Source organism: Phocoena phocoena, chromosome 12, assembly GCF_963924675.1.
Source record: "Phocoena phocoena chromosome 12, mPhoPho1.1, whole genome shotgun sequence".
Classification (NCBI taxonomy): Eukaryota; Metazoa; Chordata; class Mammalia; order Artiodactyla; family Phocoenidae; genus Phocoena; species Phocoena phocoena.
This window is the reverse complement of record NC_089230.1, coordinates 58,186,867-58,203,520: the sequence shown is the minus strand read 5'-3', so window position 1 is coordinate 58,203,520 and position 16,654 is coordinate 58,186,867. Positions and strand designations below refer to the sequence as shown.

The window sequence follows — 16,654 nt, the reverse complement described above, 5'->3', positions numbered from 1 at the left end:
CACTATTTACACAGAGAAATGGAAAGAGAGATGTCTATGGAGAATGAAGAAGGGGCTGCCACCATTCTCTTCTAGGATCTGCCTCTTCACTCTCCACTGGGAAGAGGCCCACTGCACAAGGAATCATGAATTATTAACTGGAGAGGACGGGGAAGGCCAATTTGGAAACTAGACCAGGTGGAGCAATTAAAATAATTTCTCATTCTGAGAGCCTCTCTCAGGAAGTTGATATTCATTTTCGTTATCGCAACTGATGTATCTGGTCTCTCCTACAAAATGAGGTCAGAGAGGTTTTTTCTTTTTTCAATATTGATTATCTTAGAACAGAAGAGTAAACCCTGCTCAAACCTTTTTAAAGCAGATTAGGAAGGCGGGAAAGGAAAGCAGATCTCTGATGTTTTAATGACAATATCCCTCATTATAACCTAACATGAGGCCTGGCCCATAGCAGAAATGACTATTAGTACACATGTGAGAAACTGCAAACCATGGCAAACTACTGTTTGACAAATGAGTCTTAGCATATGGCCTTCCCAACCATGAGAACGCCTTTTTCTGGGTCATGCTACATCCTTGCCATCTTTCACTTGTACTCTAAATGCTCAAGGGTGCGAGAGCATGTGATATGCTTCTGTAATTTCACCACGTTTCACAGGCATTAGATTAGCCTCTCCAAACAGGGGTCCTCACTACATCTAAAAGTAAGGGTGGAGGGGGACAAAAAAAGAAAGGAGAAGGGACCACATCAATTGAGCTGTAATCAGGGAGAGAGTGTCTCCTGGCTTTTAGAAAAGGAGATCTTGGGTAAGTCGTTTTATTAAAGCATCCCAACTCTCCCATTCACCAAAAGCCAAAATCAAAATTTAAAGATTATGGCCAACCTAAAAATGAATTTGAATCCTCTATTCTAACCCCTATATTTTTATGGGTAAAACTGTTATAGCTGTAGATAGTTTGACAACGGTGCCCTGCACACGTCCCTATGGGGTTGGAAGGCGCTCAAGACACTCAGTAGTGTCCACAAGGGGGCAGTATGTCACACAGAAGCAGCTATAGCTTCTGTTACCAAAACTCAATTTCGTTCCAGTAATCAGACTTCGCTTTTACACCGGCTTCCCTGCATTAGATCTAACTTGAGCATCCAGTGGAACAAAGGGAATGAAAACCCATCTCCCTCATCTTCAATAATAGCTGTATAATCCAAGTGTATGGATTTCAAGTTCAGGAAAAACCACTTTATAGCTGAGTGTGCTTATTTGAACAGACCTAACTCAGAGCTTCAGAATTATGTGATGTTATATAATGACAGCCGTCCAATGTCTTCGCTTTTCAGAAAATCATATGTGAAGTGGAGTATTTTTAAAGTTTCAGACCAAAATAAACATATCTGGAAACTCCAGATAATTGAATCAACTGAGTCAAACAATTGATTCCACTTCTTCCACTTCTGTTAAGTACAAACACAACCTTAGAGCACGCTGATGGTCAGAATTTAACAAGCTCTCATGGAAAGCTCATACTCGTAATATTTTCTTACATATTGTGGTCAGTTCCCTATGCTGGCCCCTGGTTTCCACAGGTACACATTTTCTTACCATGGGTTGCACGGGCAGTGGGGGGCTGGGAGGCGGGGTGGGGGGGTGGGGTGGGGGGTGGGGGGGTGTGTCTTCTCTCCCCTGGGATTTAGAGCTCTCAGGAAAGCCTGTTCGGGATCTCCCCAAAGCAAGAAGTTGGCTAAAGGTTTGGAAAGTTTATGAAACAGAGAAAGTTTGTTTTTCCTTCCACTACTAGAGACTAAAAGAAATGGGAGGAATTCGGATTTTTTTTTTTGAAAGTTCACTGGATATTTATATCTCAGTCAAGACCTGACCTCCCACCTTCACTATCTGTTCCTCAAATTAACCCTTGAGACACAAATGAGAAACAGTAGCTAACCCAAAAAAAGTATTTTTTTAATTAAAAGAAGAATCTACAAATGATCTAAGCAACTTCCCAAGCACTTGAGGGTTTGTAGTCTGTAAAATTAAGATTCTTCCCCACCAGGGTACCACCTCCCAACTCTCTCTCCCACCCCTCCCCACCACACCCCATCTCATTAGCAGGGACCCTCTCATTAGGAAGAGAACGGAAGGGAAGAGCAGGAGATGAACCTCTACCAGAGAGTAAACATATATAAAATGTCACTAATACCCAGAGCAAGAAGCAGTGATGGGTGGTACTTGGGAATCTAGCTGGATCAAAATCTTTCTAACTTGAAAATAAATTTTATGAACCACTACAGAAAACAAAGAGTGTAGAAAAATACCAACTTAAATGTAAGACTTCCGGTTTTTCAGGCAGCTGACAAAGTGCTAGCTCTCCACATTAATGGGCCCATCCACTAAAAAATATAGCACTTTGACGGTGGCCTCAGCAAGGGAAGACACCGAGGGTTTTTGGGTGCCTGTGCTGGTTCTTCATATCCCTGATCGCTGCAAAGCAGGGACTGGAACCTGGCAAGCAGGTGAGACGACTCTGTCCCTCAAAGGTTCTTCCCTGAGACTAAGCATGTCACCTGCACTCATGCATTTTGGTCCACACTGCAACCCCTGCACTCTTTGAGAGGGGAGGGCCAGCAGTTCTCCACAGGTACTATAAGGAACAGACCCGAGTTCATTCTGGGCACACGGAGTCTGTGATCACTCCCAGGCTGTTCTGCACCCCTGACTCCACTCTGTCTGGTTCCCTCCTTCCTCCCACCCTCTGCAGTGAGAAGGGGAAGAAAGTGGTGCTTCAGGTCAGCCCTGGAATAAAGTGAGCAAGAACTGAAAGTGGAAAAAGAAAACGAAAAACAGACGGTCACAGAATCCAAGAGACAAGTTTTCCATTTAGAAAGAGAGCTGAATGGAGGAAATAGGAATGTGATGGCAAAAAACCTTCTACAATCAACCCCACAGCGAGTGAATCCCTTGGTGGAAGAGGTAAAAGCTACTCGATGAGCAATAACCCAGGAGTAACAATTAATGCCAAAATAAGTGGGCTCAGCAATTCTTTATTAAATCTTTGGAACAAGATAAAGTGCAGAAATCAGGGAGAAAACGTCTCTTATCTATTGGAGTGTATAGAAAGATGCTAAAACTCCAGAAGACGGATGAAAGAAAAAGAAGAAACCCACATATCAATGAGCTTGTAAAGCAAGAAGAACCAAGTCTGCTTAACTCAGGTGATGTCACAGCCAGCACGCCAGGTGCAGCACAGGGGTACCTACCTCATCCACACAGTGTGTGTTAGGCTTCGTACTCAGGGAATACGGGCTAGGAGTCAGCCAATCAAGGCAAGGTACAGGATAGGAGTCAGCCAATCAAGGCAAGGTACAGGATAGGAGTCAGCCAATCAGAGCAAAGTACAGGCTAGCAGTCAGCCAATCAGGGCAAAGTTGCTCAGAAAATAGTAGTATGCTTTACTTCTGGATCATAGAGAAGCTCTTCTCATCCAAGGAAAACTGACAATACTCTGCCAAAGCTTGCTTAATTCATGTCACCTGAGACTTCTGTCCTGCCTTAGTCTTCTGTTCCTTCTGGGTATCTGATGTACTATCACTTTAATTCAGCAGTTTGTACTGGTAAAAAGCCCAGTCGACTGAAATATCTCCCTCACCTCAGTGACTTAGATCAGGGGTCAGCCAACTATACAGCCCATGGGCTAAGAAGTTTTCATATTTGTAAATGGTTGAGGAAAAAAAATCAAAAGAATAGTATTTCGTATTAAATGAAATTCAAATTTCAGTGCTTTTGTTGTTTTATTGAAACACAGTCACACTTACTCACGTGTGTACAATCTGCGGCTGCCTTTGCACTAAAACTGCAGAGTTAAGTAGTTGCCACAGACACATATGGCTCGAAAAGCCTAAAATATGCACTAGCTGGGCCTCCACAGAAAATGTCAACCCTGCTCTAGATACCTAGAAACTTAACAGTCGTAACTTTGACCCCTAAGTCAGTCAGAATGTAGAACACTTTGGAAAAGGCGGGGGGTAGTGTCTGAAAAGTGAAACAACTTAGCTTACTCCAAACAATAGGGACAGGCCCTGGACACCCACCCAGGCGCCCGCGGGGACTCACCAATAGAAATGCTCCTCCACCATCTTAGTCACTGCCCTGGAGATGGCTCTTTCATGAGGACCAAGGTTTTTGTTTAAATTCACTCCAAGTTTCTCTTCCAGAAAGTCAATTATGAATTCTGTCCCAGAAACTTTTTCATGATTATATTCAATCCAAGGCATTTTCCCTTGAGCAGAGAGCTTTCCACCAAAATAGTTCTAAGCAAAGTAAATTTTAAAAAGAGAAAAGCAATGTTTTATTTAAACTTCACTGTATGATTAACAGAAACAAATATTCCCATGGCATATTTGATGGTGACTGCACTATTCAAGTGAATGAACTCAGCGTATAAACTCTTAAGGGAATAAGTAGTTACTCTTAAAAAAAAAGATTTGTCTCACATGAAAATATTACTTTACTCCCATAGATTTTATCATGGGTTCTGGCTTACTGTTTTAAAAAAAAAAAAAAAAGAGCAGGGAGGAAGGGAAGTGTTGAAATGATCCCGATCCTGGTAAGAGTCAGTCTAGTTATAATATATGAACAACCCAAAAATGCAAAAAGTAAACATAAACCATGAGGAGGCTTGTACTGACCAGGCTACTGATCAAAAGCCTCACTTGAAACCCAGTACCTTACACTTGAACATGCGTAATACCACTACACTGCAAACAAGTGGTCCCAGAAATTATGTTAGGTGTACCGAAGTGTGTCCAACAGACTTAACTCCAGTGCCTGTGAAAATGCAGGTTCCTGGGCCCCGCCCAGATCACTGGGTCAGAATCCAGGGAAAAGTGCCCAGAAATCTGTGTTTTTGACAAGCTCCCTTTGATTCACACCCACACTAGAAGCTTACAGTGTCTCAGAGGGGATTCTGATCCCAGAATGGGGTTGGGTGGCGAGGTGGAGGTGGAGTCACACACTTCATAGACACTGAGAATGACAGAGCAACATCTTCTCACTATATTAAAAGATCTTAACCACACTGATGGCGGGGATTCTGTGGTAATGATTGCATTTACTCAATCCCTTTTCTCAGTAAATTTGGATTGTGTAGAACCCAAAGTTGACTTTTAAATCTGAATCCATTTTGGGGTGGTCTACACAGACTAAATTAATCAGATTATTACAAACTCTTCCTCATACTTCATACAAGTCGATAGTTCAGATACTGTGGGCTAATAGCAAGTGTTGGTTCCTGTGGAGGAAACTGAACTCTCAAATATCGCTGGTGGGAAAGTAAAACGGCACAACCACTTTGAAGCCATGTGACAGTTTCTTAAAAAGTGAAGTACACACCTGCCACTCAATCCAGCCATTTCACTCCTAGGTAAAGTGGCTAGGGAGAAAACGTCTCTTATCTATTGGAGTGTATAGAAAGATGCTAAAACTCCAGAAGACGGATGAAAGAAAAAGAAGAAACAAGAGAAAAGAAAGCATATGTCCATGCAAAGACTTGTACACAAATGTTCATAGAAGCTTTCTTTTCAATTGTCAAAACCAGGGAAAAAAATCAAATGCTCATCAAGAGGTAAATGAATAAACAGATTCTGGTGTAACCTTACCATGGAATACTACCCAGCAATAAAGAGGAATGAACTATTGATACACACACAATGAATTTGGTAGAGAACAATGGGGACTTTAACTGTTCTCTGACTCTTGGTGTCTTGATTTCTTATCTCATTGATTATTCTAAAGAAATTCATTCTAGGCCTAAGCCTGGAAAAGGGAGTTATTGGGGCTGCTGCTAGCCACCTTGTTTGTGTGCAATTTGGAAAATGGAGCTTCCTCTGGGTGGATACAGTCCATGCCAGGATTCACAGCTTGGCAAGAGGTGGGTCAAGATTTTGCCCCCACTCCTTGGCCAGGCACTGTTGTGGAGTGAACAACCTGCACAACTATACATGGCAGCCCTAGACATTACTCCTGAAGTTGAGAAATGTCAAGCTTTAAAAGTTGCTGGTACATCGGACATTTTTATAATTTGTACACTAAAGATGTGAATTTACCATATAACATAGTATCTGCTTCAGACTGCTCTTGATACCACCCATATACCCTCCTTCCACATCACCTTCTAGACTCTTGTCGTTCACAGATGGATTCTATCCTGCACACCAACATCAGAGGGAGCTGTCTGTAGTGCAAATAAGGTGCAGGACCTCTGTTGCTCAAAATTACCCAACGGCTTTAATGGGTCTAGTCTAACCCCCTTCACAAAGCAGTCTAGGCCCATACCATCTAATCGCCACCCACCTGCCCAGCCTCCCTGCTGCCAGTGCCTCTGATTTCCTGAATTCCAACTGCCCACCCCTAACCAAGTCAAAGTCCTGCCATCTCTCTGACTTTGTACACTCCTGTACCTTGTACAGGAATCCCTTTGCCCATCCTCTGCAAGTCCTATCCATCCTAAAAAATTCAGTTCTAATTTCACCTTGTTGGTGAACCACTTCCTCAAGGCACAACCATTATCTGCCTTTCCTCCATGCTTCCACTGTGCAGTGTATATTCCCCTCCCCTTTCAGAATTGCTGTTTATACATCTGCCCTTCCCTCTAGTCCATTCCTTCCCTGAGGATTTGGTACATTTTTATCTAGACCATTTTTTTTAATTGGGGTAATAAAAATCAGTGATGAACTCTTATGGGAATGAAAGTTCTACTAGGTTTTCATCATCAAAATTTTTTTTTTTCCTTACTGGATAAAAAAAGCAGGAGAGGGCTTCCCTGGTGGCGCAGTGGTTGAGAGTCTGCCTGCCGATGCAGGTGACACGGGTTCGTGCCCCGGTCTCGGAGGATCCCACGTGCTGCGGAGCGGCTGAGCCTGCGCGTCCGGAGCCTGTGCTCCGCAACAGTGAGAGGTCACCCGCGTACCGCAAAAAAAAAAAAAAAAAAAAGCAGGAGACAACATTTTAGAGATACTATGAGTATATCTAAAAATTAGATGAATTCAAAAAACATTTTTAAAAAGAAACATAAAAATGTCCAAAGTAATTATCAAAACTATGTGTGAGGGCCAGGTGATCTTTTTCCATGAATTTCAATTTTTCTGAATGCGGTTATATTACTTTTTAAATAAATAGGTATAATTTTTAAATAATACTTTTCCTTAACTTCCTTAAATATACTAAAGAACTCCTGGTCTATTTTTATCTAAGCAATTGGGGTCTGACTGGCCCACCAAGAGTAGTTTCTGAAAGTAATTTGGAGAAGAAAGATGAAGAGGTAAATCCTCTTTACCTCTTTTCCAAGCTGATGTTTCCCCCTGCAAGTCTGTCCTAGATGAGTTGAATGCATCTACACTTACACTACATTATTAGCACAGCAGTGAAAGCAATAGGCTTTGGGTTTAAAACTCTGGCTCCCTCATTTAGTCACTCTGTGACCTTGGACCTCCCTGGTCTCCCTTAATCCCCCCTGGGCTCATCTATATAATGGGGATAATAACAGTTGCTTGAATTAAATGAGAAAATGCACACCAAGTGTTTGACAGAGTGCCTTCGTCAGAAGTATTAACATCACTATCACCATTTCAAAATGGAGAACTTGAGGCCTTAAAAGAAAATCCCAGAGTCTTGGAAAACTGACATGCCCCCAACTTTTCAGCTTAACTTATATCCATTACATTCACTGCACCTCTGGAACCATCTTGAAAGGTCTCCCACTGGCTATATTTGAGATAATTTGAGCAACTTTTGTGGATTATAACACGATGAAAAAAATTCACGCGGGTTTCCCTGGTAGCACAGTGGTTGAGAGTCCGCCTGCCGATGCAGGGGACACGGATTCGTGCCCCGGTCTGGGAAGATCCCACATGCCACAGAGCAGCTTGGGCCCGTGAGCCATGGCCACTGAGCCTGCGCGTCCGGAGCCTGTGCTCCGCAACGGGAGAGGCCACAACAGTGAGAGGCCCACGTACCGCAAAAAATAATAATAATAATAATAAATTCACGCAACCACTATTGTGAATAAGAAATACAGGCATTAGTCCCTGCCCTGGTTCCCAGCACAGAGCGCCTAAAGCCCTTACACATTCCTAAGTGACAGGAGCAATAGGAGCACCGCTTGTTCTAAGGAGGTGAGTCTGAGGAGGCGCCTGGGTGAGCTGGTCACCAGAAAGACCAAGTCGCAATTAGAAGCTTAGCGCTTTCAAACCCCTCCCCCGTCCTCCAGAGAGGGCTTGGACATGGAGTTATCAACTGATCGTCTCTACATGAGGAAATCTCCACAAAATCCCCAAAGTATCGGGTTTGGAGAGCTTCCAGGTTGGTGAACACCATCACACTGGGAGGGTGACACCCTCAACTCCACGGGGACAGAAGCTCCTACACTCAGGACCCTCCCAAACCTCACTCTTCATCTGGCTGTTCATCTGTACCTCTTATCATATCCTCTAATAAACAGGTAAATGTAAGTAATTGTTTCCCTGAGTTCTGTGAGCTGTTCTAGCAAATTAATCAGACCTAAGGAGGGGTCATTAAAACCTCTGATCTACAGTCGGTTGGTCAGAAGCACAGGTGACAATCAGGGCTTGCAACTGGCATCTGGGGGTCGGGGGGGGGGGGGCGCGCGCAGTCTTGTGGGACTGAGTCCTTAACCTGTGAGATCTGATACTATCTCTGGGTAGTGTCAGAATTGAATTAAATTGTAGGATGTCCAGCTGGTGTCAGTGAATCACTTGGTGCGGGGAAAAGACTCCACACATCTGACCATAAGTGTCAGAAATGAAGTGTTTCATGTGAGTAGTAAGCGATACTCATGGGGAGAAACACACCGGAGGGAGGAACTGGTTTTCCCTACACAGAAAGGAAGAATCTGAGTACTTCCCTTTACAAGTAGTTTTGTAGAAGAATGTCCTTCTTTTTTGGAGATGCATGCTGAAGAATTGAGGGGCGAACTGTCATGATTCTTACAGATTATGTTCAAATGTTGCATCAAAAAAATTGTTCATAAAGGTATATATAAAGAGAAATAAAGAAGGCAACATGCTACCAATTGGCAAATCTAGGTGAAGAGTATATGGATGTTCATTGTATTATTCTTTTAACTTGTCTGTAGCTTAGAAAAATTCCAAAACAAAAAGATGGTGGAGGTAGTGTACAGACAAAAACAGCAAATAAATAGAACATCAGAAGTTAGGGGAAAGACCAGCTTCTGTTTCCTAACCTCGTAACCTCACAATACCTATTTTTAGCTTCTATATTCAAAATGTTAAATAAATCACGATTGTTCAATCTTAACATGTAAAACGCTAATTTAATCCTTGCTCAAGAAAGGGAGGATTGCAAGATTGAAACCAAGATGGCGGAGTAGAAAGACGTGCTCTCACTCCCGCTTGCAAGAACACCAGAATCACTACTAGCTGCTGGACAGTCATCGACAGGAAGACACTGGAACTCAACAAAAAAGATACCCCACATCCAAAGACAAAGGAGAAGCCTCAATGAGACAGTAGGAGGGGTGTAATCACAGTAAAATCAAATCCCATAACTGTTGGGTGGGTGACTCACAGACTGGAGAACACTTATACCACAGAAGTCCACCCACTGGAGTGAAGGTTCTGAGCCCCACGTCAGGCTTCCCAACCTGGGGTTCCTGCAAGGGGAGGAGGAATTCCTAGAGAATCAGACTTTGAAGGCTAGTGGGATTTGTTGAAGGACTTCAACAGGACTGCGGGAAACAGAGACTCCACTCTTGGAGGGCACACACAAAGTAGTGTGCACATCGGGACCCAGGGGGAGGAGCAGTGACCCCATAGGAGACTGAGCCAGACCTACCTGCTAGTGTTGGAGGGTCTCTTGCAGAGGCAGGGTGGCTGTGGCTCACCGTGGGGACAAGGACACTGGCAGCACAAGTTCTGGGAAGTACTCCTTGGCGTGAGCCCTCCTAGAGTCTGCCATTAGCCCCAACAAAGAGCCCAGGTAGGCTCCACTGTTGGGTTGCCTCAGGCCAAACAACCAACAGGGAGGGAACCCAGCCCCAGCATCAGCAGTCAAGCGGATTAAAGTTTTACTGAGCTCTGCCCACCAGAGCAACAGCCAGCTCTACCCACCACCAGTCCTCCCATCAGGAAACCTGCACAAGCCTCTCAGATAGCCTCAGCTACCAGAGGGCAGACAGCAGAAGCAAGGAGAACCACAATCCTGCAGCCTGTGGAACAAAAAACACATTTACAGAAAGACAGACAAGATGAAAAGCCAGAGGGCTATGTACCAGATGAAGGAACAAGGTAACACCCTAGAAAAACAACTAAATAAAGTGGAGGTAGGCAACCTTCCAGAAAAAGAATTCAGAATAATGATAGTGAAGATGATCCAGGACCTCGGAAAAACAATGGAGGCAAAGATAGAGAAGATGCAAGAAATGTCTAACAAAGACCTAGAAGAATTAAAGAACAAACAAACAGAGATGAACAATACAATAACTGAAATGAAAACGACACTAGAAGGAATCAATAGCAGAATAACTGAGGCAGAAGAACAGATAAGTGCACTGGAAGACAGAATGGTGGAATTCACTGCTGAGGAACAGAATAAAGAAAAAAGAATGAAAAGGAATGAAGACAGCCTAAGAGACCTCTAGGGACAACATGAAACACAACAACATTCGCATTATAGGGGTCCCAGAAGGAGAAGAGAGAGAGGAAGGACCCGAGAAAATATTTGAAGAGATTATAATCGAAAACTTTCCTAACATGGGAAAGGAAACAGCCACCCAAGTCCAGGAAGCGCAGCGAGGAGAAACACCCAAGGAGAAACACGCCGAGACACATAGTAATGACACATAGTAATCAAATTGGCAAAAATTAAAGAGAAAGAAAAATTATTGAAAGCAGCGAGGGAAAAATGACAAAAAACATACAAGGGAACTCCCATAAGGTTAACAGCTGATTTCTCAGCAGAAACTCTACAAGCCAGAAGGGAGTGGCATGATATACTTAAAGTGATGAAAGGGAAGAACCTACAACCAAGATTACTCTACCTGGCAAGGATCTCATTCAGATTTGATGGAGAAATCAAAAGCGTTACAGACAAGCAAAAGCTAAGAGAATTCAGCACCACCAAACCAGATCTACAACAAATGCTAAAGGAACTTTTCTAAGTGGGAGACACAAGAGAAGAAAAGGACCTACAAAAACAAACACAAAACAATTCAGAAAATGGTCACAGGAACATAAATATCAATAATTACCTTAAACGTTAATGGATTAAATGCTCCAACCAAAAGACACAGGCTTGCTGAATGGATACAAAAACAAGACCCCTATATATGCTGTCTAAAGACACCCACTTCAGACCTAGGGACACATTCAGACTGAAAGTGAGGGGATGGAAAAAGAGATTCCATGCAAATGGAAATCAAAACAAAGCTGGAGTAGCAATACTCATATCAGATAAAATAGACTTTAAAATAAAGAATGTTACAAGAGACAAGGAAGGACACTACATAATGATCAAGGGATCAATCCAAGAAGAAGATATAACAATTATAAATATATATGCACCCAACATAGGAGCACCTCAAAACATAAAGCAACTGCTAACAGCTATAAAACAGGAAATCGAGAGTAACACAATAATAGTGGGGGACATTAACACCTCACTTACACCAATGGACAGATCATCCAAAATGAAAATAAATAAGGAAACAGAAGCTTTAAATGACACAATAGACCAAATAGATTTAATTGATATTTATGGGACATTCCATCCAAAAACAGCAGATTACACTTTCTTCTCAAGTGTGCACGGAACATTCTCCAGGATAGATCACATACTGGGTCACAAATCAAGTCTCAGTAAATTTAAGAAAATTGAAATCATATCAAGCATCTTTTCTGACCACAACACTATGAAATTAGAAATGAATTACAGGGAAAAAAACATAAAAAACACAAACACATGGAGGTTAAACAATACATTACTAAATAACCAAGAGATCACTGAGGAAATCAAAGCAGAAATCAAAATATACCTAGAGACAAATGACAATGAAAACACCATGATCCAAAACCCATGGGATGCAGCAAAAGCAGTTCTAAGAGGGAAGTTTATAGCTATACAAGCCTACCTCAAGAAACAAGAAAAATCTCAAATAAAGAATCTAACCTTACACCTAAGGGAACTAGAGAAAGAAGAACAAACAAAACCCAAAGTTAGCAGAAGGAAAGAAATCATAAAGATCAGAGCAGAAATAAATGAAATAGAAACAAAGAAAACAATAGCAAAGATCAATAAAACTAAAAGCTGGTTCTTTGAGAAGATAAACAAAATTCATAAACCATTAGCTGGACTCATCAAGAAAAAGAGGGAGAGGACTCAAATTAATAAAACTAGAAATGAAAAAGGAGAAGTTACAACAGACACCACAGAAATACAAAGCATCCTAAGAGACTACTACAGGCAACTCTATGCCAATAAAATGGACAACCTGGAAGAAATGGACAAATTCTTAGAAAGGCATAACTTTCCAAGAGTGAACCAGGAAGAAACATAAAATATGAACAGACCAATCACAAGGAATGAAATTGAAACGGTGATTAAAAATCTTCCAACAAAAAAAAGTCCAGGACCAGATGGCTTCACATGTGAATTCTATCAAACATTTAAAGAAGAGCTAACACCCATCCTTCTCAAACTCTTCCAAAAACTTACAGAGCAAGGAAGACTTCCAAACTCATTCTATGAGGCCACCATCACCCTGATACCAAAACCAGACAAAGATACTACAAAAAAAGAAAATTACAGACCAATATCACTGATGAATATAGATGCAAAAATCCTCAGCAAAATACTAGCAAACAGAATCCAACAACACATTAAAAGGATCATACACCATGATCAAGTGGGATTTATCCCAGGGATGCAAGGATTCTCTAATATATGCAAATAAATCAATGTGATACACCATATTAACAAATTGAAGAATAAAAACCATATGATCATCTCAATAGATGCAGAAAAGGTTTTTGACAAAATTCAACACCCATTTATGATAAAAACTCTCCAGAAAGTGGGCATAGAGGCAACCTACCTCAACATATTAAACGCCATATATGACAAACCCACAGCAAACATCATTCTCAATGGTGAAAAACTGAAAGCATTTCCTCTAAGCTCAGGAAGAAGACAAGGATGTCCACTCTTGCCACTATTATTCAACATAGTTTTGGAAGTCCTAGCCATGGCAATCAGAGAAGAAAAAGAAATAAAAGGAATACAAATTGGAAAAGAAGAAGTAAAACTGTCACTGTTTGCATTTGACATGGTACTATACATAGAGACTCCTAAAGATGCCACCAGAAAACTACTAGAGCTAATCAATGATTCTGGTAAAGTTTCAGGATACAAACTTAATGCACAGGGGCTTCCCTGGTGGCGCAGTTGTTGAGAGTCCGCCTGCCGATGCAGGGGACACGGGTTCGTGCCCCGGTCCGGGAAGATCCCACATGCCGCGGAGCGGCTAGGCCTGTGAGCCATGGCCGCTAAGCCTGCACGTCTGGAGCCTGTGCTCCGCAACGGGAGAAGCCACAACAGTGAGAGGCCTGCGTACTGCAAAAAAAAAAAAAAAAAAAAAAATTCATGCACAGAAATCTCTTGCATTCCTTTACACTAATGATGAAGAATCTAAAAGAGAAATTAAGGAAACATTCCCATTTACCATTGCAACAAAAAGAATAAAATACCTTGGAATAAACCTACGTCGAGAGACAAAAGACCTGTATGCAGAAAACTATAAGACACTGATGAAAGAAATTAAAGATGATACCAACAGATGGAGAGCTATACCATGTTCTTGGATTGGAAAAATCAATATTGTGAAAATGACTATACTACCCAAAGCAATCTACAGATTCAATGCAATCCCTATCAAATTACCAATGGCATTTTTTACAGAACTAGAACAAAAAATCTTAAAATTTGTATAGAGACATAAAAGACCCCGAACAGCCAAAGCAGTCTTGAGGGAAGAAAACAGAGCTGGAGGAATCAGACGCCCTGACTTCAGACTATACTATAAAGCTACAGTAATCAAGACAATATAGTACTGGCATAAAAACAAAAACATAGATCAATGGAACAAGTTAGAAAGCCCAGAGATAAATCCACGCACCTATGGTCAACTAATCTGTGACAAAGGAGGCAAGGATACACAATGGAGAAAAGACAGTCTCTTCAATAAGTGGTGCTGGGAAAACTGGACAGCTACATGTAAAAGAATGAAATTAGAACACTCCCTAACACCATACAGAAAAACAAACTCAAAATGGATTAGAGACCTAAATGTAAGATGGGACACTATAAAACTCTTAAAGGAAAACATAGGAAGAACACTCTTTGACATAAACCACAGCAAGATCTTTTTTGATCCACCTCCTAGAGTAATGGAAATAAAAATAAACAAATGGGACCTAATGAAACTTCAAAGCTTTTGCACAGCAAAGGAAACCATAAACAAGATGAAAAGACAACCCTCAGAATGGGAGAACATATTTGCAAACCAATCAACAGACAAAGGATTAATCTCCAAAATATATAAACAGCTCATGCAGCTCAATATTAAAAGAACAAACAACCCAATCCAAACATGGGCAGAAGACCTAAATAGACATTTCTCCAAAGAAGACATACGGATGGCCAAGAAGCACATGAAAAGCTGCTCAACATCACTAATTATTAGAGAAATGCAAATCAAAACTACTATGAGGTATTACCTCACACCAATTAGAATGGGTATCATCAGAAAATCTACAAACAACAAATGCTGGAGAGGGTGTGGAGAAAAGGGAACCCTCTTGCACTGTTGGTGGGAATGTAAATTGACACAGCCACTATGGAGAACAGTATGGAAGTTCCTTAAAAAACAAAAATAGAACTGCCATATGACCCAGCAATCCCACTACTGGGCATATACCCTGAGAAAACCATAATTCAAAAGGACACATGCACCCCAATGTTCACTGCAGCACTATTTACAATAGCCAGGTCATGGAAGCAATCTAAATGCCCATCAACGAATGGATAAAGAAGATGTGGTACATATATACAATGGAATATTACTCATCCTTAAAAAGGAACGTTACTGGGTCATTTGTTGAGACGTGGATGGATCTAGAGACTGTCATACAGAGTAAAGTAAGTCAGAAAGAAAAAAACAAATATCGTATATTAACGCATATATGTGGAAACTAGAAAAATGGTACAGATGAACAGGTTTGCAGGGCAGAAATTGAGACACAGATGTGGAGAACAAACGTATGGACACCAAGAAGGGAGAACCGTGGGGGGGTGGGGATGGCGGTGTGCTGAATTGGGTGATTGGGGTTGACATGTATACACTGATGTGTATAAAATGGATGACTAATAAGAACCTGCTGTATAAAAAAATTAATTAAATAAAATTTAAAAATTAAAAAAATAAATAAATTTTTTAAAAAAGAAGTTAGGGCTAAGAGCCAAAGCAGAGAGTTCCAAAGGAGCCATTTTCCTTCTTTTCTCTCTTTCGTATTTAAAAAGAATGACTGTGTCAAATACATGCTTCTTTTACAACCAGTTATGGCAAACGATGTCTTTATGTATGTATGTCTAAAGACAAGTATGGAAAGATGGTCGGAAGAGTTAGTGATGATAATCTCCTGCTAGCAGGATGTCAGGCGATTTTCATTTTCCCCTTACATTTTTCTGCAGTGTTTGAAATTCTTATAAGGACCTTATGTCATCTATATGTAATCCGGAAAAAACAAAGAAATGGTAAATCCGTTTTTAGTTTGAAAAAAATTAGCCATATCTGCAGGACTCCTTGTACACTTTTTGCAACTTCCTATGAACCTATAATTATAACAAAATGAAAAGTTTTAAAAATTGACCCACCAATATTTATATTCTGATTTTAAAAAGATAATAACTGTAACCAACGCATCAAGCTTTTTAAGAAAACCCTTGTGAGTTCCTACTAATGGTCATCAAATACTTATCCCCGTCTCATTTCTGTTAAAAAATAAAAAAGCTTTAAATATAAAGTCGTGCTCTTGGGCTTCCCTGGTGGTGCAGTGGTTGAGAGTCCGCCTGCCAATGCAGGGGACACGGGTTCGTGCCCTGGTCCGGGAAGATCCCACATGCTGCGGAGCGGCTGGGCCCGTGAGCCATGGCCGCTGAGCCTGCGCGTCCGGAGGCTGTGCTCCACAACAGGAGAGGCCACAACAGTGAGAGGCCCGCATACAGCAAAAAAAAAAAAAAAAAAACGGTACTTAAAGTCGTGCTCTTAGGAAGATGACATTTTAATCTTCTTTTAAAAGGTACAGGGCACAGAAGGGGAAGAGGGTAGAGCTCCCTGGGTCTATGACAGAATACCTCTCTACTGATCCTCCAAGCGATGAGCCCCACCAGCATTTCCCAGGAACCACCTACATGCACACAAACCCTCGCTGATGGCACACGGGTCTCAAGGCACCGTCCTTCCCCCCACCCCAACGCCACCCCCCCCACCCCGCTCCCCTCCCCGGGGGCTCAGGGCATCCCTTTCTAAGCCATAGAACCATTTTCCTGTTACCTACCCCGCTGAACACTCCCTTCAT

General features: G+C 41.6%; 1 protein-coding gene across 2 annotated transcripts in view; it reads right to left on the bottom strand.

Moving 5' to 3' along the window:
* Positions 1-16,654, bottom strand: part of FAXC (failed axon connections homolog, metaxin like GST domain containing) — a 74,018-nt gene that overhangs the window by 46,554 nt on the left and 10,810 nt on the right. For both annotated transcript variants that reach the window (XM_065889078.1, XM_065889077.1), the window contains one exon: positions 4,101-4,297. In XM_065889078.1, coding sequence (XP_065745150.1) covers positions 4,101-4,297 — 197 coding nt within the window. The remainder of the gene's footprint in view (positions 1-4,100; positions 4,298-16,654) is intronic.